The 27,998-nt window shown below is 32.5% G+C and overlaps 3 protein-coding genes across 5 annotated transcripts; 2 read left to right on the top strand and 1 right to left on the bottom strand.

Moving 5' to 3' along the window:
• Positions 1 to 7,034: 7,034 nt before the first annotated feature.
• On the bottom strand, positions 7,035 to 11,507 carry LOC126655543 (uncharacterized). Of its 2 annotated transcripts, none has more exons than XM_050349769.2 (12): positions 11,083 to 11,507; positions 10,812 to 10,993; positions 10,562 to 10,637; positions 9,625 to 9,916; positions 9,419 to 9,528; positions 9,266 to 9,313; positions 8,955 to 9,167; positions 8,585 to 8,686; positions 8,275 to 8,408; positions 7,830 to 7,968; positions 7,365 to 7,496; positions 7,035 to 7,282 (listed from the first exon to the last, which is right to left on the bottom strand). In XM_050349769.2, exons 1-12 carry the CDS (start codon positions 11,277 to 11,279, stop codon positions 7,255 to 7,257), a joined length of 1,653 nt encoding a protein of 550 aa, XP_050205726.1. In that variant the 5' UTR covers positions 11,280 to 11,507; the 3' UTR covers positions 7,035 to 7,254. The 2 variants fall into 2 exon arrangements, with proteins under 2 accessions (XP_050205726.1, XP_050205725.1); XM_050349768.2 differs by having other exon boundaries at positions 7,365 to 7,499; positions 11,083 to 11,506.
• Positions 11,508 to 12,782: 1,275 nt separating this feature from the next.
• Positions 12,783 to 13,090, top strand: LOC126656429 (dolichol-phosphate mannose synthase subunit 3-like). The gene has a single exon (XM_050351004.2). It carries the CDS (start codon positions 12,803 to 12,805, stop codon positions 13,073 to 13,075), a length of 273 nt encoding a protein of 90 aa, XP_050206961.1. The 5' UTR covers positions 12,783 to 12,802; the 3' UTR covers positions 13,076 to 13,090.
• Positions 13,091 to 14,843: 1,753 nt separating this feature from the next.
• LOC126654670 (glutamate receptor 3.2-like) lies at positions 14,844 to 27,437 on the top strand. Of its 2 annotated transcripts, XM_050348606.2 has the most exons (6): positions 14,845 to 15,241; positions 15,700 to 15,780; positions 16,628 to 16,959; positions 17,124 to 17,463; positions 25,917 to 26,314; positions 27,000 to 27,437. In XM_050348606.2, the coding sequence occupies exons 1-6, from the start codon at positions 14,983 to 14,985 to the stop codon at positions 27,327 to 27,329; spliced, it is 1,740 nt and encodes a 579-aa protein (XP_050204563.1). In that variant the 5' UTR covers positions 14,845 to 14,982; the 3' UTR covers positions 27,330 to 27,437. The 2 variants fall into 2 exon arrangements, with proteins under 2 accessions (XP_050204564.1, XP_050204563.1); XM_050348607.2 differs by lacking the exon at positions 15,700 to 15,780 and having other exon boundaries at positions 14,844 to 15,241.
• Positions 27,438 to 27,998: the final 561 nt, after the last annotated feature.

Below are 27,998 nucleotides of genomic sequence, written 5' to 3'. Positions count from 1 at the left end.
ATATCATGTGAGGATGACCTTGATTTTCGTTCATTGATAAAGAAAAAAATATTTTTTATTGAATTTTAACCTTGATCATTTGGTCGGTAATACAGGTCAACTGTTCAATCTTTCTTAACGGCTTTCTTAATTATAATTAACTTATGATCTTAGATTACAATGTCAATTCTATTAAGTACTATTAACCTAATAACCCAATTGAGCATGTGCCCACTTGCACACACATTAGTAGTTTCCAAGTAACTTCTATATAGCAATACTATTGTATTATCTTTCATCATACATAATCGATTTATACTAAAAATTTAACTAAAAAAGAAAAGTGGAAGTTACACTTTTTATGTTTTTTTTTTTAACTTTTTGTTGTTGAAAAAAATACTTTTTTTTTTAAATATTTTTGTAAAAATTCGCCATTTTTCAATAATCTGACAAAAGAGCATATTTTTGTAAAAAAAAAAACAAAAATTAGAGCGTATTTCGCAACCATTTATCTGAAAATAGATAAACAAATCGAAAAATAATTTGTTTTATAGTATCAAATTAAACCAACTAAATTTATTAGTTTACACACTAACAATACACCTTGTAAATTAGTTTCCTAGCTTCTACACTACCCCTTAGAGCTTCATTAGTAAATTTAACATAACACTTTTATATTACAAGATGTGTTTATATATTATTAATAAGTTATAATCTTTTATTTAAATCGTATGATCTTTAAAAAGGATTGATAATAGATATAGGTTTAATCAAACAATTTATTTTTATCGTTATCTATTATTTTATTTCTAGTCAAAGCTTTAAAAATCATTAATTTTGCATATTTTTGACAAGTTTATAGTTAATTATTCAATTTGAAAGTTTATTCATTCAAAAAGATATATTTTTATCTTTTAATTTAAAGCAAATTTTTTTATTTCATCAAATGTATTTTGATTTTGATAACTATCTTTTAGAAAATATTAAATTAATTAATTGGATTGATTTTTTTTAAAATGTGGCCTTTTGGGTAAATAAATTATTGAATTGGTTAAATTGCTGCATCTGAAAATCAAATGTCAAATTAATGAACTAAAACATTTAGTTAGAATTGAAGCAACATGTAAAGGTTTGACTTCATTAGGTGGGTAAGTCTAAATAAAATAAAATTATATCAATTTGAATTAAGGTATTTAAAAAAGAAAAATGTTATTTAATTATTTTTTCTCTATTCTATTATATCACATGATGTGATAATTTACATTTTTTAATTTTTTTTAAAAAATATAGCTTAAAATAAAATTATTTTTATATTTTTATTGTTACATCACACAATATAGTAAAAAGAAATACAAATTGATTTCAAATTAAAAATCAATTAGAATTTTTTTATAAGGTATATGAGGTATTCTGAATAAACTTCAACTATGATTTGATGATTTAAACTTTTAACATTCAGATTAATTTTTATCGAACCGGATGGATTTTTTGCGAGAGATACAAATTTAATTTTAATTTAAACAGTTGTGTAACTGAGTGCATTTAAACTGTCTAAATCTATTTAATTCTATAAATGAAAAAACAAATTATACTTGAAATAAATAAAATAAAATAAACTTGCATGGACAAAGATTGAAGTTGGAGATATCAATAAATAACATTGGATTTGATTGTAGTGGTTGAGAGAAATGTAGCATGCATTGCCACTAAAACCATAGATAGCAATACAAACTCTAAGAAAGGTCACCAATGGTCGTACTAATGAGGAACCAAATGGGGCATTTGTCCATTGAAATTGATGGGCAAGGATGCCCTAGACTCGGCAAAGTGGAGGCCCAAGTGGTCCATGTAGTGAACAATCAATCACTTGTTTGTCTTCATCAATTTCCCTAACATTAACCAATAAATTATTTGTATAATTGCATTTTGCTATGATATGTAAGTTTCATAATTAATTAGCTATTTATTCAAATAAGACATGAGTTAACACACGTGTGTGCTCTGTGACATGAGTTTGAAAAAAAAATTAGAATAAATTGTCTAAATATACAAATTTTCTATTTTCTATTTTAATGTTTGAAATTTTATTTTTTTAATTAATGTTTTTATTTTTTTTAATTTTTATCAAATGAGTGTTTATAGATATATTCTAATCATATAACTATTAATAAGATTAAAAATATTTCTCAAATTTATAATATTATTTTGACATCTTAATTTCATAATTATAAGTGTATTATTATGTACATAATTATTATTTTTACTAATATGACATAAATTTAAGTAAAAGACAATTATTTTTATCTTTGAGAATACACCTGACCGGAAAACGATTAAAAGTATTAGTTGATACATTTTAAAAAGTGAAATGCTATTAATATAAAAAAATACAAATTTAAACACCAAAATAAAAACATTGACAAAGTTCAGATCATTAATATAATTTTTCCAAACAATTATGTTAAGATATTTTTGAACTAAAAGATAAGTCGATTGTACGAATCATATATAAAGATTCATACTAGCTAGATAGCTAGAACCTAGCTATGGCACCACTTGGTGGAAAATGAATAATTTTTGTGCTTTGTCTTTCGCCTAAGGAATTAGTATTGCATGCCACTAAATCTCTCATGTTTAAAATAGTTGGATATCGCTAACATTTTCATATAATTGAAAAGACGAGAGCGCTTGTGGGTAAATTCATAATTTAAAAATTTACTGTCTATTTAAATTAGTTGAATACTACTACTTTTTTTATGGCTTAATGCCTTAAAAAATTCCGACCTTTCATCCCCTTTTCAATCCTACTCTGACGTTGAAAAATTGTCAATTTTACTCCAGATTTCATTTTTTCATTTCAATTGTACCCTAAAGCATAAAATTGACCTTTATTTATTTGATAAAAGTTCAATGAATTTTCTTAGAAATGGTCAATTTAAAATAAAAAGTTAATCTAATGCAAAAAGGGTCAATTTAGAGTATTTTTTCCAAATAAAAAAAAGGTCAATTTTATACTTTAGGGTACAACTGAAATGAAAAAAATGCAAAATAGGGTAAAATTGATAGATTTGCAACATCAGGGTAGGATTGAAAAGAAGATGAAAGCTCAGAATTTTTTAAGACATTAAGCCTTTTTTTATTATACAATCTTACATAATTTTCTTCAGTTATTTATCTTATAAGTTCTCTTTTAACTTCTGATTATTGTATTGGTAAATAATCTATATATAGACTCAATTCAACGATTTTTTTTATTTTTTTGATAAATCAAGTAAAAGACTATTGCATTTAAATAAGAAAAATTTTTTAAATAAATTTTATTCATCATTTTTTCAATTTATGACAAAAACATTTCAAGAATGAAGAGATTTAAATATAAATTTTCAATTTGAATACTAATATATTAAATTTATTTGAAACTTAACTTACTATGAAATATTAATAATTATTAAAATAAAATAAAAATGAAAAAGAAAGAAAGCTTATTCACACATACATTCACAGAATTATTGTCATTGTAAGAGTAAATAGTAGCATCATGGTGACATACGTGAATTTCAAATGATAAAAAACAAATAATATTGAAGATTGACTCTCTTTTTTAAGGCGATTTAAAGATTGAATTGGACATAAGTAGAGTGTAGGGACAGAATTTGCACTTGTATAAAGTGAAGATTACAGCAATATAATATTAAGTGATAATTATCAACCCCTAGTAATAGTAATAATCTACTACATAATAAGGTTAAAGATAACAAACAAATCGTTTTAAACATCATTTTATTCCCATCATTTATTAAAAAAAATAAACAAGTGGGTTTGGATATAGGCTTTAATTTATAGGAAGATAGACTCAGTAAAGCCTAATCACACCTCTTAATATCAAAATCCTAAAGAGATGCACCATTCAATGTGCTTCATAAATCTTATAAAAAAATATTATTTATGTATGCAACCAATTAAAAACAAATATGTTTTCAGCTAGTCCTTTTAGGAATCATAATGGGCGGATAAAGCCTAGTTCAAGTGGATTTTAATTAAATAATCGTAATTAATTGTTTCATTGTTTATCGTACAAATAAAAGTAAATACACATTTCCTCAAAAAAAAAAAAACATTACATCAACTTCTTGAAAGTGCTTAAAAGGAAAGTGATTAATGGGGTTTTTCGTGTGCAAAGGTTGAATTTTCATTTGTTCATGTAAGTAATGATGATAAATGATCAACTAGTAAGTTTCAATGTCATTCATCCAAAAAAAAAGTTTCAATGTGAATTAAAATTATTTAGATATAAAATCAACACTTTTATACTAATTTATAACTCTATCATGACCTTTAAAAATTATTAATGTCATTCACCATATTTATTTATTTTACAATTATATCACCTTTCGAAAATTTGATGATATATAGCTGACGTAATAATTAGAGAACAACATGAGCGGCAAATAAAATGCCACAGATGATAACTTATCATAATTTGCTTAATATCTTGGAGCATAATTTGATGTTTTGCACTTCTTTCCACAAAGATATACTATCGTAAAATATGTTTTGAGCTAAATAATCAATTTAACAATATGATGATAAAACTAAGGCACAATTGTTGATCTTATTCTATTTTAGGCAGAACATATTACAAGGTCTCTGTATTTTTTATTTTTTTACTTCGTTTTTACTTCGTTTTTGTTTTTTACTTGATCCATCTATTTTTGAAAATAGTTTTATGAAATTCTTTTGTTAACAAAAATATAATATTGTGGTCCACTCTCCGTTAATACAGAGATCAAATAAAACTGTTTTTAAAAGTACACGAACTAAGTAAAAAAATAAAAAATTGTAGAACTGTTTTTAGAAACAAGGACTAAATAAAAAAATAAAAGGAGTTGATAGAACTACTTTCACACGCTTAGGGACAAATTAAAAAATAAAATAAAAAAATCTTAAGATAGGTTAAGTCCTTTTCTTTTTTACTTTAATAAAATTACACTAGTCATTTGAGATAATACTCACCCAAGATTTTTTTAAAGAAAGAGGCAAAGTTGATATATGTTCCCTCGTGTAGTGATAGAATATTTTATTTGTTAAACGATGATATATATTCTTTTTTCTCTGGTTGAATCTACATATGCAAGTAAAGTTAATAGGCCTAATGCCTTAAAAAACCCCGACCTTTTAGCCCTTTTTCAATCATACCCTGACGTTGAAAATTTATCAATTTTACCCTATTTTGCATTTTTGTATTTCAATTGTACCCTAAAATATTAAATTAATGCCTTTTTTATTTGAAAAAAATTTAAAAACATTCCCCATGTCTAGTATATATTAATTGCATGTTTTTAAAATTTATTTAAATTTAGTTAAATTAATTAGGAATTTAAATTAGTGTTAATTTGATTATGGTTTTTAATTAGTTTTTAAAAATAAAGGACTTATTTGTACTTTTTTGAATATAAAATAATTTAATTTCATCTTTATATTTAGCTAATTGAATGATTTCATCATTTAAGTAAAAAAATTAACAAAAATTAAAAAATTGGGGTACAATTGAAAACGAAAAATTCAAAAGTGGGTAAAATTGACAAATTTGCAACGTCAGGGTAGAATTGAAAAAAAAATTAAAGGTGAGGGTTTTTTGAGTGATTAGGCCAAGTTAATAAACACATAAATTGAGGCTAAAGTTAGAAATAGATAGGTAATAGGCATCTCAATTCTTTAATGGGCAATGATAAAAAAGAAAGGAAGGAAGCGTGCGGGTGATGAAAATATGGAATAAATAAAAGTGAGGGTTTTAGAAGTTTGTTTTATTTATAGCCTTTAATTTTACTTTATAAGATATACTAACTTATTATTGCAATATATTACTTGTTGTGCAAGAATTACAAAAGAGAAGAAAGAAATGACCTAAAGGTGTATAGAGAGTTCCAAATTCCTCTTAACGACCATAAAGTTTTTGTGAGTACAAGTAGGGTTGCTCAATACAATCAAGTTAAGTGTCTTAGCTAGCTACTCTAAGTTTATCATATTCATGGGCTCACTTGCCTCTTTTATGTAAGGCTTAGCAAAAAATCGAACCGAACCAAAAAAAAAAAATCAAGTTGGTTCAAAGTTATAAATAAGAAAATTCGCTTTATAGATTCACTTCGGTTTTCAAAGTAAAAAGTTTTAGTTCATTTTGATAAAAACCGAAATAAAAAATGAATCAAATAGATAGGTTTGATTTGATTTGAAATTTTTTAGATTCCCTATAAAATTCATTCAGTTCGATTTTCAAAAAAAATCAAAAATTATATTTAGCTCAAACCGAAAGCACACTCCTGTACACAAATGTTTGACCTTTTATAAGGCATAGTGTGGTCCATTACTCAAATAATTCTGGTGTTGTATGGCTATCAAAAGAGAAGAGAAAGCAGCTCTTTGATTTAGAGATTTATCAAATTTCAAAGAATTGGGGTATGCTCCTTCCATTATTGTCTCAATGGAGCCCTAATATGTATTATTCATGGAAGCTCAAAGTTAGTGTCGTAAACACATTAATATTACATAAATTCTTTTTTTTAGAAAGAGCTCTATATAATCTATAAGCGTTGACAGAATTTGTGGTCTCACCTTATATATGAAGCTACAAGAGATATCTTTATTGATGATCATTATATTTCACATTCCTTTCTGCTTTAAGGTAGACATTATGTAACCAAAGAAAATTATGGATTTTCTCTCATCTTTTTCTACTTTAGATGGTGATAAAATAATTGACATAAAGTTTCCACTACTACACATTAATATATTTTCAATAACTGTTATTTTTTCTTTATTAAATTTGAGCTTACTCAAGTCAAGCTTGAGCAGCTCAAATGTTAGTTGAGTTCAAACCCGAGAAACCAAGCTCATTCATACTCTAGCTGCACATGAATATGGCACAAGTCGGCTAATTAGCACCCCTAATCATACTGGATAAATCATTCTCTGGTCGATGTGATTACAATTATAAGAGCTTCTAGGGTTAATATTGCAGAATGCAATGACCTTTGAAGTTTGAATATAATGCAATGACCTTGATGTTGAATATTAAGTCATTCTCATTCGTCGCATAATGCACAAAATGGTAGATGCAACTCAGCAAAAGAATCAAACACAGCGGATGACAAAGCAGCTCATACAACTACCAGTCATCATTATAAATACTTTTTGGACAAAAGGGCTACTGGTACTTTTAAGAAAGCATATTGCATAAATAAATATAATTAGTATAACAGTAATGATGCTAATGTATCTTCACGAGTACCTTGATCGACTTTTAACCCTGCAAAAAAAAAATTATAAATTAGCCTCCATCATAAAAATTCATTTCCTGCTATAGTATTGAAAAACAGTCCAGGCCTTACCGTCTAGGTGAGCGGGAGCGAGAAGGAGAGCGGGAGTGGGAGTGGGACCGTGAGTGCGAACGAGATGGGGAACGGGAGCGAGAATGATATCTTCGAGAACTACTCCGACTAGGACTTCTGCTGTTCCGGTGTCTTCTGAATAAATGGTGATAACGGTCTCGATGAGTTCATAATCAGATTAATAGCTAATCAATTACTAATTTCGACCTTTTGCAAAAAGTGCAAGAAAGCCAGTCATCCACTGTAATAATTTTGTAATTTAAGGAAATATTATGATAAACTTTCATGTGATAATTTTGTAGTTTTAATGGAATTTTTAAGACTTCAAATGAAAAGTAAGATCAGAAAAGTACATACCTTAAAAAAAAAAAAATTGCACACAACAGGATACCCAACACAGCCAGAAGTTTCATTCAAAAGTTAAAAAAAAAAGGATTATAAATTGCAAAAGGTCATGATAAATACCTAGGTGGAGAACGACTATAGCTCCTGCTGCGGCTGCGGCGCCTATAACGGCTTAACCGGTTTGTTTCTGCAAGTTTCTCTAGCCTCTGACGCTCCTGTTCTCGTTTCTTAGCCATTTCAGCAGCAGAATCCTTCTTTACTGCAGAAGAACAGATAAACAAAACATAAGAGTCTCCAACATATAATGCTGGAAAATGGACAAATTACCTCCTTCATTCTAAACGCTGTAGGCAAAGAAGATAACAAAGAAGAAAAAGGGAAAATACAAAAGCAATGAGAAAATATGAAAGTACATTGAACAAATAAGCAAATCAGGAAGAGAGTCAGAGACAGGATATTGGTTAAAAATCAAACCTATTTCTATGTCCTATTGTCAATATCCAAACATAAGTAGGTATGTAAAGGTTAGTTACTGAATATAGACGAGCATAAATAATAACTATACTTTGTTTGTTTAGTTGTACGCTCATGATCCTTTTAAGTCTCTCCTGAGGAGTTTCCTTTTTCTCCCCTGGCTGCTGTTTTGAGGGTCCCCCAGAAGTACTTCCCTTGGTTAACTTTGCTAGCGCTGATGACGTGCTGTTTAAAAGACAAGAAGAATCACTGAGATTGATAAGTTATTTAATAGAGGCAGGATGAACATAAACTGAAAACAGAGAAGTCTCAAAAGAGCTATATCACATCGATTAATCTAATTGTCCATAAAACATTAATATATCGGAAAAGATCCACATGAGTAAAGACATAATACAAACCTCACTGCTGGTTTCAACACTTTGGTGTTCTTCTCCTTGTCAAAGGATACACCAGATGCAGGATCAACATGCAGAGCCTCAAGTATGTGACCAGAAGATGGCCTGCAGAAGAGCACAAGTATTAGAAACCATCCCAATGGTTCCAAACAACTTGGAGGCAATTATGTTAAGTCCACTTCAAGGGGAACAAAAGAGCTTCAGAAAAGAAGCCTCCTTCCCTGTCCATCTTGGCACTTATCAACAAGGTAACCCTAGACTTGTTCTATTTTAAACCACAAAAGTTTGCTTCAGGTAACAAAATGGGTAAGCTGCAGCAGTGTAAAGACTGCCCAATCTATCTTTGCAAGTATTAAAGGTCGAGTGCTCCGACCGGCTCAAGGTAGCTTGTGATGGTGGAGATGCTGGTGGAGAATATCCTTCAATCTTCAGCTTGTCCCTGTCTCCAAAGCTCCCAAACTCCGTGATAAATTCTATCTTAGGAGTCCTTGGCTTGCTGTGATGAACTTCATCAGAATGCCCCCCACGAGAATAGCGCTTTGAATGGATTGGAGAATATGAACGCGACTTTGATCTTGATCTTGACCTACGTATATATAAGAATTTTAGTACAGATTCTTCCAAGAGGGAATTAAAAAAAGGTGGAAAAATAGAAAGGAACCACAAATTTCTAGATGCCACTACCTTCTATAATGAGAATAAGCTTCGTACGTAGGACTTCGTCTAGCTTCCCTGTACAAATCAAAGGAACCATCTTAACTATACAAATAATAACAAGCACAGGTTTAGCACTTGCTAACAAGTTTCTTCCAATTCTGAATCAGAAAAAGAAGTTACCGGTATGGATCATGATGGAGCACTCGAGTTCCTGTTATACGGCCAGCTTCTCGCTCTCTTTCCCTTTCTACCTGAGAAGCTTTTCTCCTTTCCTTGCGACTCAGCTTCCTCTGAATAGTGAGGCACGGAAACATGTAATGATTGTATCATTTATAACAACAGCATAGAAAAAGAAATAATCAAAGACGTACTACTGGGAAACTTACAATTGCAGGATCGCCTTTGATAATTTCCTTCTGCCTTTTCTCTTCCTCTTTTGCCTTCTTATCCATATAAACAAGCCATCCATACCTCTTCACTCCAAATTCTTTTGCTATCAGATCCATCCCCTCATCATTGCTATCATCACTGTTGAAATCATCCTCTTCCTCATCATCATCTTCATCATCTTCTTCGTTACCATCTCCATCTAAAAATTGAGAATCCTCTTTACTATCACCATCATAAGAGAATCCTACTTGAGAGTACGAACCCTTGCCCGCAGAAGCTTGAGAAGTACTGGAAGTTTTACAAGAAAGAAAAACACAAGGACAATAAGAATAAAGGAAAAAGCTATGGGACAATAAATAACCATTTTATGGCAGTGACGGCACAAAAAAACAAGGCAAAATAATAATTTAATAGACTTCAAAAGCTATCATATAGAACCCTTACCTAGGTTGTTCAACTTAATAATTCACGGGAAAAGCAAACCAAAATGAGGCAAAGCCTAAATAATTGTGGAACTTCAGCCCCTTACTTCACCCTAACATATTTATATTAAATTTATTTACTTGTAATCAATAATATATAATGACGATGTCAAGGAGGAAACAAGACTTCAACGGCCAGAAATGAACCTAATCCCACAAAACTGAACTGCTGTATAAACAGAACCCCAGCCGAAAAGACAATTCAAATATTTCTGATCAATATGGCTAGTTCTATCAACTATAGTAAGTATAATGAATTAAATATAAGGACTCAACAGATCATGTATTTTGTGATTGCAATTTAAGTCAGCCAAAGAGAGAAAAGAAATGAATGCAGGTTTTACAGATTGTCATTACATCCACTTCAAGAATGCAACTAAATATCAGAAACGAAATCGAACTTGAAATCAACTAAATATCAGATGCACAAAAACGAAAGCTGTAAACAAACCTATCAGAAGCAAATGGAAGAGTAAACTTAGCTTCCATTTCTTGATTAACGTGTTGCAAACCTTCTTCATCAGTAACTGTTAAAAAAATTAAAACAATGCAATCATCATTAACTAATTTTCACATACAAAACTAACTTTCCAAAAAACAAAACCCTAAAAACATTAAAAATAACATGACAAAATACAGAAAAAGCTTAATAATCAAACAATAATCAAAACTAAAAAGAGCAAATAAAAAAAAGTACCGACATCCTCTACGCCGATGCTTAATTAAATCTCGATAACGCTCAAAACTAACAAACTCTTCTAGTTCTTCTTCTTCCTCCGATTTCTCCGGCTGCCTGAATCTCTTAGACTCTCTAATGAAATCAAGCAACGCTCGTCCGTCAAATCTGTCAATTAAAACATCCTGCTTCCCATTCCAAGGTATCCTAATAATAATAATCAAACATTTAAAATAAACAAATTAGATTACAATCAAAGCATAATTGTAATTAAAATGTGTTAAACGGCGACGTACAGGCCTTGCTGATCTTGTGTGGCTTGATAGAGAGCGTCGTCGCGATAAGTCCGGCAACGAGAGGCGACGACTTGAATAGATTGCTGAGGATCGCCTCTTCGTTTAGCTAAATAGACAGCTCTTCTTTGAGCTCGTTTTCGAGCTGCGTCCATCATGTCGTGCACTTTCCTCTCCGATCTTCTTGCTTCGTGCCACATCTTTGTGTTGATTTTTCGAAACCGTAACCCTAATTTTTTTACTCCGATTTGGTGCTGTCGATCAAATTCCGCTCTACTCTTCTGTTTTATTTGTCTTTTGTTTTCAAGTTTTCTTTGCTGTGTTTGGAGTTCTGAAAGAGCTGTGTTAGATCTGGACCGTTCACGTCATTGGTATAGTCGTGATACACGGTTTAGAGATGTTTAGTTTAATTCGCGGTGTTCTTTGAAGCGATGACGTTTTAGGTCGAAGTGAATTAAGAGCATCTCCACTTTAGTGCTAAAATACCTCACAATGCTATAATTTAGCATTTAGTATAAAAAACACATTTCCATTGCACTTCTATTTTATGTGCTAAATTTAGCATATGCTAAACTTTGTGCCAAATTTGTTAGAAAGTTTAGCATATACTAAATTTTATTATATCTAAATTATTTACAGATTTGCCATCAATAATGATAATCACTTATAAAACTATAAATTTAGCATTTAGTTTAGCATTTTGCAATGGAGCAAATTTCAATAATATGTGCTATATGTAGCATTTTATCTTATTTTGTGCTAAAAATAGCATAAAAAATACAACATGCAATGGAGATGCTCTAAGTATAGTTTCTTCTTGAGCTAATTATTTTCGGTCCCTTTCAAACGAGAAATTCTTATATCAACCAAATCTACCACGTAACATTATAAACCATTTATTAAGAATATGACACGTCACACGTGGCATCATAAATATACACCAATCATTAAATGACTTATTAATTGGCTGTTTTTTATTTTAAAACATAAAACTATTTAATGATTGGTTGTCCATATTAATTACGCCATGTATCATATTTTTAATAGATAGTTCATAATTTTACGTGGTAAATGTTCACAAAAATATTTTTTCTATTCACAGAGAAATTCACATTTCCATTCTCTTTATTTTAAAAATGATATTGTACTTCATTTTATTATCGTCAATCTTTTAATTTTTTCTATTAGGTTTTAATATTAATCAACTAAATTAAACAATTAAATTCTATTAATAAAATTAAATTTAGTTTTTAATAAATTAAAATTTTAATTAATTTTTTTAGTATATATCAATAAAATTTAATAATAGTAATAAAATTTAACAATTTGAAGATTTTAAATTTAAATATTAAATACAATTTTAATAAAAATTTAAATATTTATTAAAATTTTAATTTTAGAAAGATAACATTTTTTTGTTTCTCAGTTTTAAATAATACATGAAGTAATAAATATTTATTTTTAAAAAAAGTACTATAATTTTTACAATTTAAAAAAAAAAGTTTACTTATTATTCATATGAGTAATTAAAATATACAAAAAAATAAATTAAATTTATAAAGTCACTGAATTTCATAAAATATAATTTTAATTTATATTTGTGTTAAAATAAATTTAAATTAAATTAATTATAATTAAAGTCGCAACTAACAAGAAAATCAGAGAAGACCCAGTTTTTACTTCACTTTGATCTCCTAAAGGGTTTTGCTGATTACATGGTAAAATGAAGCACATTGTGAAAATATTGGCAATTATTGTTGCAATTACTGCTCTTTGGATTGGCCTTTTGCAAGCCTCTGTTATTCCTCCTACTCATACTTGGTGGTTGTTACCTATTTACTTTGTTAAATTACTTGGATGTTATGGATTGTTGATGGTTGGTATTGGTTTAGTGCAATTTCCAACTTGTCATTTGGAAGCTATTCTACTACAGCAGGATATCATAGAGGCCAAGGGATTTCTAAAGCAAAAAGGAGTTGATGTTGGTTCAGATTGATGATGCTCGCATCTCCATGCTGACTAGGGGTGTGCACGGTTCGGTTCGGTTCGGTGCGGAGTGAGATTTGCCAAAACCGAACCAAACCACTCCTAATTAATGAAAACCAAACCACCTACTTCGGTGACCGGTTTTTTCGGTTCGGTACACCGAAATTTCGGTTTTAACCGACCGAACCGAGTCATCAAACCGAAATTTTAAAAGCACATCAAAGTTCTAAAAATAAAAATCTAAAGCAGAAAAAAATAAAAATCTAAAATAACAACACAAATTTAACGATAAATTCAAAACAATTTGGTTGAATTAATCAGTGTTAACAATTACAGCATTCTCCACTACAAGAAATTCATTAATCAGTGTTGACTAGAGAATATGTGCAATCAACAAAACAATTTGGTCGAATTAATCAGTATTAACAGTTACAAATTTAAAAATATAAACTAAATCAATAAGAAATCATCTTATATATGTGGCCAACTTTCAATAACTTCCAAGAAATCAACGACCGATCAGAAGACAACGACAACCTTCATCTCTGCCGGCGATACATGGAACGACCGGTCTCCACCCTATCATCATCATTCGATCTTCACTGGTATACACGGCTTGGTCTTCACTGGTATACACGGGTATATAAAACCCATGAGAGATCAGCCGGCGACATTAATGAAATATAAATGTTTAGGCTTGATTTAGGATAAAAAGAAAATTAGAGAGGGGAAAAGGAGGATGAGGGAATGAGTTTTGGTGAGGGTGAGATGAGAGAAGAGGCGGCTGGGTAATGAAATTAGGGTTTGGGATTAAAGGAGTATATATAGTGTTATATGAAAATGACGAAAATAACCTTTCAATATATTTCGGTTTTTTCGGTTCGGTTCGGTGACCGAACGTTAAAACCAAACCGAAACCGAAAACCGGAAATTTTATAAATCCTAAACCAAATCAAACCGTTTTAACCACTTATTTTTCGGTTTGGTGTTTTTCGGTTCGGTTTGACTCGGTTTTTCGGTTCGACTCGGTTTTTGCTCACCCCTAATGCTGACATTGTCAATGGTCGATTTTCGAAGGTTTCTGGTGCCGTGCATGTGCATCAGGGCCGAGTTTTTTCCCTATTTAAAATTGAAAAATGCTAATTAACCCATCATTTTGTACCTCCTCCATTGTCACTCCTTACGTGGCAGCATTTAATTCGTCCAATTCCCGTTCAAAAGTGTATATCTCAAAAAACAATTTTTAATGCATCTACTAATTTGTTGCCACGTCATGTGGGTTAAAGAAGGTGAGTTAAAAAGAAGGGTTATATAGCATTGCTCTTTAAAATTTTGTCATGAGTTTATATACTGAAGGGAAGTAGCTTCTAGAATTCTAAATTAATTCCATGAGTCTGTGTAGCAAAAAGTAACAATAGATTTCAGTTTCTTTTATTCACTCACACACTATCATCTTTCCTTTTTAGGTTCACAGTTATTTCCTGTAACATTTTGCAGACATCTAATTCTTAAATCTTTTATGATGTGGTTAATGCTATTTCCTATTGGCTTTGGAGGAGAAAAAAAATATTAATTATAATTAAAATAGATTATTTTATAGTAAATATTAGTTTCTTTTATTTAATATAAATAAAAGTACTTGGATTTAAACTGAAAGTCTGAAACATTAGTAATCTGAATATTTTTTAACTAAAACTTTAAATTTCATTTGATTGGCCTCATGGGTTGACAGTTGACTACATATAGTGTGTACATGGATAATTAGTTGCCCTCTTTTCAAAAGATTGGAAACTACTAGGAAAGTAGCAAGTTTAACAAAAGTTGATAATGAAAACGACAGACGACAGTAGACCAATTGACTTAGAGGCTACAAAGTAGTAATGGTGATTTAGAAAAAGAAGAGCACAAGCTTTTTCAATGGAGGAGTTGAAGAAGAAGAAAAAAGCCTCATTGGAGGAAAATGTAATCCATTGCATTTTCGTTTCATTTTTCGTCATTCTTCTGTTACAGTTACTATTAAATGGCGTAATACACCGATCCATAACCACTGGCCGTGCATTTAGAAAATCTGATATAGAGTTGACTCAATGTTTTGTCGCCTTTGATTATTATAGTTCGTCAGTACTGTCTCTTCAAGATTCGTCTGATTACTCATTCTCTGCCGTTAATTATTCTGGTAAGTAAAATAACTCTAATATTTACCTTTTCTTTTCTTTGATGCTACTATTACTTATGAATGCCAATGGAAAACGGAAAACAGACTTTTACCGACAGATTTCCATCCGTTGGTAAATCCATCAATCAGCGGGTTACCCACAAAATAAATTAATATAGTTTACCCACGGAATATCGTCAGCCACGAAGCCACTAAGAGAAAATGGTGGTCAATAGGCCACCATTTAAAAAAAATTACATGAAGATATATTGCGAATTAGTCTGTATTATAATCATTTTTACAATATTCACCACCTTATTTTTAAAATTTATATGGACTAATAGAATTTGCCCTCCTTTAAAATTATTTTCTAACTTCGCCCCTGCCGTTAGTCATTTTCTGTTTTCTAATAGTGTTACAAAATATTTTTATTTATTTCCTTCCGTTAAGGTCTATATATTTGAAATGTATATGTACAGGTTTTAGTCTGCTTTACATGGCACCAGAGGAAATAAGTGGGCCAAGAGAAGTATTTGAGGATCCAACTCGCCAAAGAAAAGGTAATTTTGATGCAAAAGCTATGCAAGATTTAAAATAAAAATTATAATAATAATATGATTTTATGTGGTTTGATTAAAGTCCACGCAGCCTATGTGGGCCAGTTTGCATGAACTAATGCACCTCTACGTGTGCTGAGAGATTGTGCGTTTAAACTCTGTTTTTGTAACTAACAAGTAACAACTAGGATTTTAAAGAGTCGATTACCATTTTTGATAAAAATAAAAAAGGAAAATAAAAATAAAAATCCCACACATTGTTAAGCTTAAAGTTTTATATAGTTGGCCTCTTCAACTTCTTATTTTTTTCTCTAAAATGCCTTTCAATGTTATTTCTTTAAAAAATATAATTACTAAATTTCAAGTTTTATATATTTGACGACTCCTAAAATTCAATCATTGCTTCAATCCTGCATCTACGGATAGAGAGAGTTTGATTCTATTATTACAAAATATAGTTTTACAAATAGGATTATGTGATTCTACACTCTATTTGAAAACAAACTATTAAAAATCCTTATTTATTCCACAACTTATTCGATTCATGGTTGGCTCACTGGTAAGAGCCGGCTGAGTAGATATTCTTTTGTCTAAAGCCAGCTCAACAACCGACTCTATTTGGGTAAACCGGCCGTAGAATCGGCTGACTCTAAACCCGGATCAACATCGGGCTCTATTTGGGTGAACCGGCACAAAATGCTTGGCCAGTTTGACATCCAGCCCTTGGGCAATGTGAATCACTCATAGGACCGGATGAGCCACCAACATAACCGGTAGTAATGTTTGATTGATTTCATTAGCTAATTTCTTGATTTTATTTTATATATGTGCATGATTTGATATGTCACAGCTGGGAGCCGCCGGAGAAGGCAATTGAGGCGGAGAAGAGAATATGAAATCAGCTCTAGAAAATATGAAAATGATGGGAGTTTACACGTCAAACGATCTGATTTTACAGACGGACCTCCGAGTCGAAATGTTATTATAGCAAATCGACCAAGTATTGGAATTATGGCAATTAGGTCCAGCCAATCAATGAGATTAGAACAAAAAAGAATCAACGAATTTGCCATTCGCGTGTTTGAAGCGGCTCTCAAGCTTCTACCCTATAAACTGATCAGTTATGAAAAAGTTCCATTTTATGGCTCTCATCATGATTTGCTTAATGAGGTTGCTCTCAAGGTTAGATATTTTGTCATTCTGTTATCATTATTAGTAACAACATAAAATGATGGAGGGAATTTTTTTAATTTTTAAAAATCAGAGAGTTAATTTGATTTAAGTAATTAATCCAAAATTAACAATGCACAACGAAATCCTAATGAGATTGTGTACATATTTTGAAGACTATTGATGCAGGTGTAGGTGACATAATTATAAGCGCAGAAGGATTTGAAATAGTAGAATTCTCACAGCCATATGCCGAAGCAAAGCTGGTGATGTTGGTTCACACTGAAACAAGTAAATCCCAGACTTGGTTGTTTCTGAGCCTCTTCACGCCATGGATGTGGTTTCTTCTAGCAGCTACAAGCTTTTTCACTGGTCTGGTTATCTGGTTAGTTGAGCACATGAACCATAACAATGGCGGTGGTTCACTTGCCGGTAATGTGGCTAGTGATTCTCCGGGTAGAGGAGGAGTTGCAGTTGCTTTCTCGTTTGCTTTTGCTACTCTCTATTTTGGACAGAGTAAGAGAAACTATACCTCCTTACAAATAAATTTTTGCTCTTGAATGGGAATGGCAAAATGGATATACCTATCAAAAAATTAAGGCAAAAAGGCTCAAAAACTACCCACCTTTCAATTTTTTTTCAATAGCACCCTTACCTTGTAAAATGTTCAATGGCACCCTATTTTGTGTTTTTACATTTCAATAGCACCCTAAAGTATCAAATTAAACTCTTTTCACTTGGATAATATTCAGAAAATACCCTTCAAATTTATCAAATATTTTAAATATTACTTAATGTTATAAATTATACAAAAAAACCATCTTTTTCCTAAACTAAAAAAAATAAAAATAAATTATTTCATATAAATTAAATAAATAAAATACTTTCGACCCCATTTTTCCGGAATCACGTCGGACCCATTGTCGGGAATCGTCTTCCATGGAAGACGACTTCTTCGTCTTCCATGGAAGACGAGCTGATTTGCTCGCCTTCCATGGAAGGCGAGCAGATCTGCTCGTCTTCCTGAGGAAGACGAGACGAGCAGATCTGCTCGCCTTCCATGGAAGGCGAGCATGTCTTCCTCAGGAAGACGAGTCTGCTCGTCTTCCCCATGGAGGACGAGCGGCAGCTCGTCTTCCTCAGGAAGACGAGTCTGCTCGTCTTCCCCATGGAGGACGAGCAGCAGCTCGTCTTCCACGGGGAAGACAAGCAGCTCGTCCTCCCATGGAGGACGAGCGACGGTGGGTTGACGGTGGGTGGTGGCATGGTCGGGAAAGAGGACGGGTCGAGCGGGTGGGTCGGATATGTTTAGTTTTTTTTAATTAGTGAAGAAGAGGGTATATTTGAATATTTTTTAAGTTAAAGGACTTCTTTAAATTTGACCATACAACAAAAAGTATAATATAGCCCCTAATTTTAGTTTTTTTAAATACTTTCATCCTTATAATAATGGAATTGTTTAATTTTTTTAATTTAGGGTGTGTTGGCGAAAACCGCAAGTGTACGGTGTCGCAACTAGTAATACTCGGTAAGACCGAGGTCGAATCCCACAAGGATGAGAGGTTTAAAGTGAGCGAAGTCGATCTTGAAATTCAATTCGGAAAGCAAACAACGATTGGATAGATGATTTGGAATTTGAACAATTAAAACATTATCTAAAGTAAACACAATTACTAAACAATTTAACTAGCAAAAAGCAATAAGGAAGCAATTGAATGATTAAGATAAACTATGGATAACGAGCTTGAGGGTTGATACTACGATTAACCAATTACTATCAAGGGGTCGGACTATGGCTTCTAAACGTGGACCGAGTTTTTTCTAAATCGCAACTCCCGCTCTCTCGAGCCTCAAAGAGTTACAAAACCACAACTAACTAAGCTTAACCTACTCTCGTAGCACTAAACACAATTAGAGGCAATTAGCAATTAAACACAACTCATAGGCTACCTAATTACTAACCCACTCTCATGGTGTTACTAATTAAGCATCTAATTAATTAATTCCAATTAATAAACCCTCTCTCAAGGTGAAAATTAATCTAGCAACAAATACTAGGTGATCAATCTAGAATAGGCATTAAGCAATTAATTAGAACACACAAGCTAAACCCTAACCCAATCTAGCAATTATTTCAACCATCATATCAACCCCCAAACATGGGGGTTTAGCCAATCATGCTAAGTTATCAACAAGAGCAATAAACATTAATCTAAACATTAAAGAGTAAAGAAAAGTTACCTTAATTGAATATGAAGAACAATAAATCATAAAGAAGATAATGAAGAATCAACGATAAAAGCTTGTATTCAATAGATAAATCTTGTTCTTACAAAGCAATAAAAGCTTCCAAGCACCAATAATGGTGGAAACTATGGAGGCACAAAACCCTAAACTATTCTACTCCTAAAATTGACTAAAAGTGTGTAGAGAATAAGTGTTGTTGCATCATACCCTAATTTGAAACATAAAGTAGTACTTATAGTGTTCTCAAAAAGGGAAATAAAAACATCCTACAAAAGAGTGTTGGGCCAAAAGAGGAAGTGTGCATAAGCCTTGTCCTTTTCTTCAGATTTTCGATTCTAACTTTAAGCCTTTGCACGAATCGTGCAAACCAACTTAACATGGGTGCACGGATCGTGCAATATCTCTGGGAACAATCTGCTTCTGCTCTACTTATGCACGATTCGTGCAAGGTGTTGCACGATTCGTGCAACCTTCAGACTCCACAACCTTGAACTTCAAAACTTCATAACTCGGTGTAGAAATGTCCAAATGAGTTGGTTCTTGAACCATTGGAAAGCTCAGGATGTCTACTTTAACTCTTATGAAGAACACAAACTCATTAGAGACCTCTAACCGATCCAAATTGGTCAAATAGTGCAGAGGGGTCAGCTTTTCCGAATTGCAAATGAGCTTTCGCCTCTCTTTCGTCGACTTTTCCATCTTTTGCACCAAAATGCTTCCGCAATGCTCCCAAGTATCTGAAATACTAAAACATGCAATAAGGCATTCGGAATACCATAAAAACATGACAAAACATAATAAAAGCATGCGGAAACGACACTCTAAATAGGAGTAAAATACTCCTATCAAACCTCCTCACACTAAATCTTTGCTTGTCCCCAAGCAAGAAATCAACTAAAGTAAAATACGATGTTAACTAATCATGGCGACCTTGAACAAGCATCAACAAATGAACTCCCAATCAACAATGACTCAAATGCAATCGTCTAATATCAACAACCGCTAATGATGCAAACAAATGATGAATGCAATTACAATGACATACTTCAATGGCAATTAGACTACACTTGGATTGGCTAAGGTTCTTGTTGAACAAATCAAGTCACTAAGATCATCTATAGGACATGCATGACTTGGTCAAGTGAGGGCAATCATGGCATAGCAAACATAGGCATCAATAAAAGCATTTTAATTCTCACAAGATTCACTCTAACACACAAGAGTTTGGGTGCACAAATTTAGGCTCAAGAATACGCTAGTTCACCATAGGCTTGCTCTTAGTCCGATTCTCCACTACTTAGTTCGGTAATCAATCACTATCATATGGGCTTTTATTCGGGTTGTAACTTGTCTTGGGGTTAAGGGGTAGGTAAAGAGGGATAATTTGGCTACAAAAATTGACTTGACAACTAGATCATTGATCACATTATTTGTCTAACTTGGGATTTTCTTGCACAATTGAACTTCATCTTCATTTTCATGCCTTTTATTCAACTTTTCCTTTTGATGTTTTTCTTTGTTTTTCTATTTTTCTTGATCTTTGTTTTTTTTTCTTTCTTTTGCTTTTCTTTCTTTTCTTTAGGCACAAGTTTACTTCTTTTGCTCATGTTTTTCCTATTCTTCAAGTTAGACAAACTTCTTAATAATTATGAGTCATTCAAGTCACATTTTTGGGGTATTTTAAAGGGGTAGATTGTTGAAAGGATAGTGTGTCAAAATGTGTTGGAAATTCAAAGAAATTGGTCTAAGGCTCAAAGGGGTGATCTAGTGGTAAGGGTAGGCTTTTTAAGTGGTCTTAAGAAAAATGTTGATCCTAATGCCATACTCATTTAGCAATAGACACTCAACTATATAGCCTTAAATGGACACCGAGCAAGTTCTAGGAATGTAGTTACACAACACACAAGAAATGCATTTATGGCTCAATCATTTTTAGAAAAGAATGTGGTGTTATGCAATTTCTTGGTTCCTATGTTCTCATGCCAATCATGCCCACTTTTGTTCACAAATGACACAAAATTTTCAAAAATGGCACATCATGCATCCATATCTCAAAACAACTATCATGCTCACAATTGTTTTCACCAAAGAACATTTTCACCCAATTCCCATCAAACATGTCATATGAATAGCATTTCATTAAGCAAGCATCACTAGAAGTTGTCTAAACTAGAAAACGCATTCATGCCATTATTGACCGGGAGATGTCAAGAGTTGATAAATTTCCAAAATTCGCCAACAATCACAAACATCCATTTCATTCACTGACAAGCTTAGAACAAAGATTTAGCGGAGGCGACTCGACAACGAAACCACTAAAACAACAAATAAACAAACTAAAGCATAAAACAAGATAAATTTCAACTAAACGACATACAATTGACTAACCCTCCTCACACTATTTCAAACTTAGTCCCTAAGTAAGAAATATAAAAACAAAATTGTATGAGTTGAGTTAGAAAAATGCAAATCTTGTTTAGTCGAACGCCGGAGGTTCCGCAGATGGTGTAGGGTGGTGGCCGGAATTTGACTTGAAGAAGAAGAAGTGTAGAGATGGCTTGAATTTGAAGGTTTGAGATGGAGCCACCTCATCTCTCCAAGTGAAATGTGTTTCTTTTTAATGGGCTTAGATCATGCCACCATTACCATCCAAGTGCCTTAATGATGGACCAATAGAAAACTTTCAATTCCCCCTCTTAAGTTGAATTGCACGGATCGAGACATGCTTGGTCTTAGTGTTGCTCGATCCGTGCACAAAGCTGAAAAGCATTCTGCTTCCTATTTCAGTGGTGCACGATCCATGCAACTGAACTTAAGGGGCTTGCACGGATCGTGCAATGCACAGATTGGGGATTCTGAATTTCTTCTTTTTCTTAACTCTCCTACACACCACAACCAAAACACACCGGCGTTATCTTGAACAAAAAACATAGAAATTAAACACATAAAAACATGAAATTAAAAGCTAACAATATAAGACTAAAGCTAAGAAATCGAACCTCTCGGGATTGCCTCCCGAGTGCGCTTTAGTTGGAGTCCAAAGCTAGACTCTTCGCGTAAGGTTGTTAAAAATACAACCTAACATGTGGAAGCCGTCTTGGTAGCATCTTCTCCCTCTTTTTCCTTGTTGGCTTCTTCAAATACAACTCCAATAATATAGAGTATGCTTGTACTCTATAACAAAGAACATGAGGAGTATTAAGCATCTTCATATATTTGATATTATTTTCGTCATACTCGGAATCAAACCCCTCCAAGAATGGATCTTTATAATCAAAGGATTTGTTGAATTCCTCGTAGAGTACCGTAATACCAAATTTCTCCTCACTTTCATCATTTACGCTCTTGGGACAAGTAAGTGGCTTGGAAATTGGAGCTTAAAGTTCAACATCCTCACACTTTTCTCTTTCAATCTCTATGTGAACCTTTGTGGGAGGATGTTCTACTAAAGTATCATCATCTTTCAACTCTATGGCCATAGCATGTTGTATTGGAGTAGCTTCAATTTCGGCTAGTAATCCTTCTTGGTTTATCTCTTGCAAATCACTAGCTAACCGAACAACTTGTATCTCTAGGTTATGAAGATGTGTAGATTGAATTTCATGATGTACCTCCATTCTATCTAACAACTCCATGATCTTGTCGATTTTAGTAGATTCGTCAATTATTTCATCTTGTTGAAAACCATGTGATTGTTGTGGTTCATTGCCAAAATTGAAATTGAGGTCCCATTGGTTTTGATGTGGGTGATAGCTTGAATCGAAGTTCAAGCTTTCATTGAAGTTCTCCCAATTGTTGTCCCAACCATAGTTCGGAGGGTTATGCCACCCCGGATCATACATGTCGGAATAAGGGTCACTAGCTTGCCATTGATCACCCACATAATTGATATGGCCATTCCAATTTGAATAGAGTGTAGGACACACGGCTCCGGTATGACTAAAATCCCCACAAATCTCACAATTTGGATCCCAAGCCATTACTCTTGCCCAAATATATTCACCATAAAAATAATATTGAAGATAAACCAACAACTACACAAATTTCCTGCACAACCACGCAAACAAGAACACCAAGCGTAAACCACGAAAAAGAAAAAAAAATGAACAATTAAAATAAAAAACAGAAAATAAGGCTAACTCGACCGAATTTCAAAATACTTTCAATCAATTAAACGCAACCTCATCCCCGGCAACGGCGCCAAAAACTTGTTGGCGAAAACCGCAAGTGTACGGTGTCGCAACTAGTAATACTCGGTAAGACCGAGGTCGAATCCCACAAGGATGAGAGGTTTAAAGTGAGCGAAGTCGATCTTGAAATTCAATTCGGAAAGCAAACAACGATTGGATAGATGATTTGGAATTTGAACAATTAAAACATTATCTAAAGTAAACACAATTACTAAACAATTTAACTAGCAAAAAGCAATAAGGAAGCAATTGAATGATTAAGATAAACTATGGATAACGAGCTTGAGGGTTGATACTACGATTAACCAATTACTATCAAGGGGTCGGACTATGGCTTCTAAACGTGGACCGAGTTTTTTCTAAATCGCAACTCCCGCTCTCTCGAGCCTCAAAGAGTTACAAAACCACAACTAACTAAGCTTAACCTACTCTCGTAGCACTAAACACAATTAGAGGCAATTAGCAATTAAACACAACTCATAGGCTACCTAATTACTAACCCACTCTCATGGTGTTACTAATTAAGCATCTAATTAATTAATTCCAATTAATAAACCCTCTCTCAAGGTGAAAATTAATCTAGCAACAAATACTAGGTGATCAATCTAGAATAGGCATTAAGCAATTAATTAGAACACACAAGCTAAACCCTAACCCAATCTAGCAATTATTTCAACCATCATATCAACCCCCAAACATGGGGGTTTAGCCAATCATGCTAAGTTCTCAACAAGAGCAATAAACATTAATCTAAACATTAAAGAGTAAAGAAAAGTTACCTTAATTGAATATGAAGAACAATAAATCATAAAGAAGATAATGAAGAATCAACGATAAAAGCTTGTATTCAATAGATAAATCTTGTTCTTACAAAGCAATAAAAGCTTCCAAGCACCAATAATGGTGGAAACTATGGAGGCACAAAACCCTAAACTATTCTACTCCTAAAATTGACTAAAAGTGTGTAGAGAATAAGTGTTGTTGCATCATACCCTAATTTGAAACATAAAGTAGTACTTATAGTGTTCTCAAAAAGGGAAATAAAAACATCCTACAAAAGAGTGTTGGGCCAAAAGAGGAAGTGTGCATAAGCCTTGTCCTTTTCTTCAGATTTTCGATTCTAACTTTAAGCCTTTGCACGAATCGTGCAAACCAACTTAACATGGGTGCACGGATCGTGCAATATCTCTGGGAACAATCTGCTTCTGCTCTACTTATGCACGATTCGTGCAAGGTGTTGCACGATTCGTGCAACCTTCAGACTCCACAACCTTGAACTTCAAAACTTCATAACTCGGTGTAGAAATGTCCAAATGAGTTGGTTCTTGAACCATTGGAAAGCTCAGGATGTCTACTTTAACTCTTATGAAGAACACAAACTCATTAGAGACCTCTAACCGATCCAAATTGGTCAAATAGTGCAGAGGGGTCAGCTTTTCCGAATTGCAAATGAGCTTTCGCCTCTCTTTCGTCGACTTTTCCATCTTTTGCACCAAAATGCTTCCGCAATGCTCCCAAGTATCTGAAATACTAAAACATGCAATAAGGCATTCGGAATACCATAAAAACATGACAAAACATAATAAAAGCATGCGGAAACGACACTCTAAATAGGAGTAAAATACTCCTATCAGGGTGCTATTGAAACGTAAAAATACGAAATAGGGTGCTATTGAACATTTTGCAAGGTCAGGGTGCTATTGAAAAAAAAATGAAAGGTGAGTAGTTTTTGAGCCTTTTTGCCAAAAATTAAAGGGTCAATTGCAATTCCACATGTTGTTGCATGATTGATCGGTATACCGATTTGCCAAAAAATAAAAGTTGATTACTAACATTGGTAAGTTTAAAAGTTTGTGTTGTAATAGCAAATCACGCTAAATTTTGTGATTTAATTTGCAATTAACCCAAAAATAAATATTAGGGATGTGCAAAACTTGAGTGAAACCGAGCTGAAAATTCAATTCGATTCAATTTTGGACATAAAAAAGTTGTTTTATTATAAACCAAATCAAAATGACCAAACAAAAAATCGACCGAACCGACTAGTTTGATTCAGTTTGAAAATTTTCAATTCCTAAAAGTTTCGTCTCATATCGATTTCAAATAAATGAAACATTTTGATTTGGTTAGGTTTGAACGAAATGCACACCTCTAATATATATATATATATATATATATATATATATATATATATATATATATATATATATATATATATTGATGAATACCTCTAATATATATTATTTATCTTTAAATCTTGCGAGTCTATTTAGCGATGTTTTGAGCATTGCTAAATTTATGCATGATCTGTTTAAAGCTGACACGGTGAGATGTTGTTTCGTCACATAATTTTTTATGCGTAAACGTACGTTCCACTTCAAATTGACCATGCACTAATCAAGTTGTTGGTTAACCCCGAAGAAAATGGCAAATGTGTGATATAATTATGGGCACATAAATTCATTTTGCCAATGGAAAATGATGATGATCAACACCTTTGATTATATAGTTTGGCCTTCACTTAATTTGCAGGAGAAAGACCCAACAGCATTTTGTCTCATTTTGTGCTGGCACCATGGCTAATTCTAATGCTAGTAGTTAGTGCAACATTCACTTCAAGCTTCACATCTAAGATGGCCAACTCACAAATTGAAGCATCAAAAATAGATATCGATATGCTTAAAAGAGCAAATGCTGTTGTTGGCTATGATGGAAGTTCCTTTTCTTTTGAGTATTTAGTGGAAGTTTTGGGGTTCAAGGCAAAGAATATCGCAAGCGTAGCATCTGTTGATGATTATGCACTTCTTCTATCGAGTGGCGAAATTGCAGTTGCTTTTATTTTGATGCCTTACGCCAAACTTTTTCTGGCGAAATACTGCACCGGTTTTGCTATTGCAGGATCGACCTATGAGCTTGGCGGTTTTGGCTTCGTAATCTCACTCTAACTCTTACATTTCTTAATGAGTTTTTCATGCATTTACTTTTATATTACTGCAAATTAGGAGTTAATTTTAACTCAACCTTTTAGGGTATTAAATTTTCGGGCTTTTTAAAGTATCGCATTATTACAGTTTGGAGACTAGTTTTCCTTTGCAGTTTGGTTCAATGCTATATTTTATTTTAATGAAAAGTTCTTCGACCTATATTGTCCTGTATGGCAATCAGATTTGGAGTTATTTTTCGAGCTGACGTGACGGACTAAGTTGGACTGGCAAAAAGTGAATGAGATAACAAATTCAACTGCTGTATAGGACAATTCAAGTTGAGAAACTTTATGTTGAACTAAAATATAACATTAGTGAAGTCCAAGATGAAACAAAAAAATATACTTTAATTACCAAACTGTAATAACAGAATTAATATGTCAAATTTTTAAATTTATGAATTTTATTCTAATTTGGTAAACACGTTTCAATTATATAACTAAGTGCTCGATTCGACTGAATACGTGCTATTCACTCTACGGAAGCATTTAACTACAATTGAAATGTAATTATCCAAATCATACTAAAATTGATGAAATATAGCTAAGTGCTCAATTCACTAAAATGAGTGATTTGGTTATACTAATTATACAAATATGGCCTATGATTTTTCTTCTTTTAAATTTTTCAGGCGTTTCCAAAGGGTTCCACATTAGCATCAGACATGTCGAAGGCAATTGTACGATTACGGGCGAGAGGAAATTTACGGTTAATCGAGGAAGAAATACTTTCCTCTATGAATTGCTCAGCTTCTCCATCTGGTTCAAATGCAAGGCAAAGTTTAGGACCCGAAGCCTTTTTGGGGTTTTTCATAATCTCAGGCTGCACTTCTGCAATTGCATTATTAATAACCCTGTTTCGCCTATTGAGACAACAATGGCAGAGAAAAATCAACATTCAGGCAGAATTAATGGGCAGAGGACTTTGGCTATGGCTAGCAACTCTCTTCACTCAAAATTAAACAATAATGTACTTCAAGTGGCATATTCAGAGTAGTTTACCCTTACGAGCAAATTGTATTGGATCTTATTTTTTTCGTATTAAAATAGTACTCTAAATTTCATTTAAATTTTATAGTATGGTCTTTGGACAAATTCACGTTGATTATATTCATACTGAATACTACTACATCAGCGTATATTTGTTTAAATTTATTAACGTACCGGTATTTTACATTTAAATTTATGAACTATATACGTTTTTGAAATATAATCATGTTTTTTAAATAAATACTCAAGCTACCGTTGTTTTGAGAAATTGATACTCACCGTGGTTAAAGTTGATGATGTGGAAGCTAGAGTTGGCCACGTCATTCACACATTAAATGACGCATTGTGAAAATCAAGCTTCCACATCATTTAAATTTGAATCGGAATATTAATCTACTGTAGTCGTGTATTTTTTTACCAACTTTTATTAAAGGCTTAATGCCGTAAAAAAACCCGACCTTTCATCCCCTTTTCAATTCTACCCTGACGTTGAAAATTTGTCAATTTTACCCCATTTTGCATTTTTTCATTTCAATTGTACCATGTTGACTTTTATTTATTTGATAAAAATTCAAAAGAATTCTTTAAAAATGGTCAATTTAATATAAAAAGTTAATCTAATGCAAAAAGGATCAATTTAG

Source organism: Mercurialis annua, linkage group LG7 (genome assembly GCF_937616625.2).
Source record: "Mercurialis annua linkage group LG7, ddMerAnnu1.2, whole genome shotgun sequence".
Lineage (NCBI taxonomy): Eukaryota > Viridiplantae > Streptophyta > Magnoliopsida > Malpighiales > Euphorbiaceae > Mercurialis > Mercurialis annua.
This window is presented reverse-complemented; position numbering and strand designations above follow the sequence as displayed.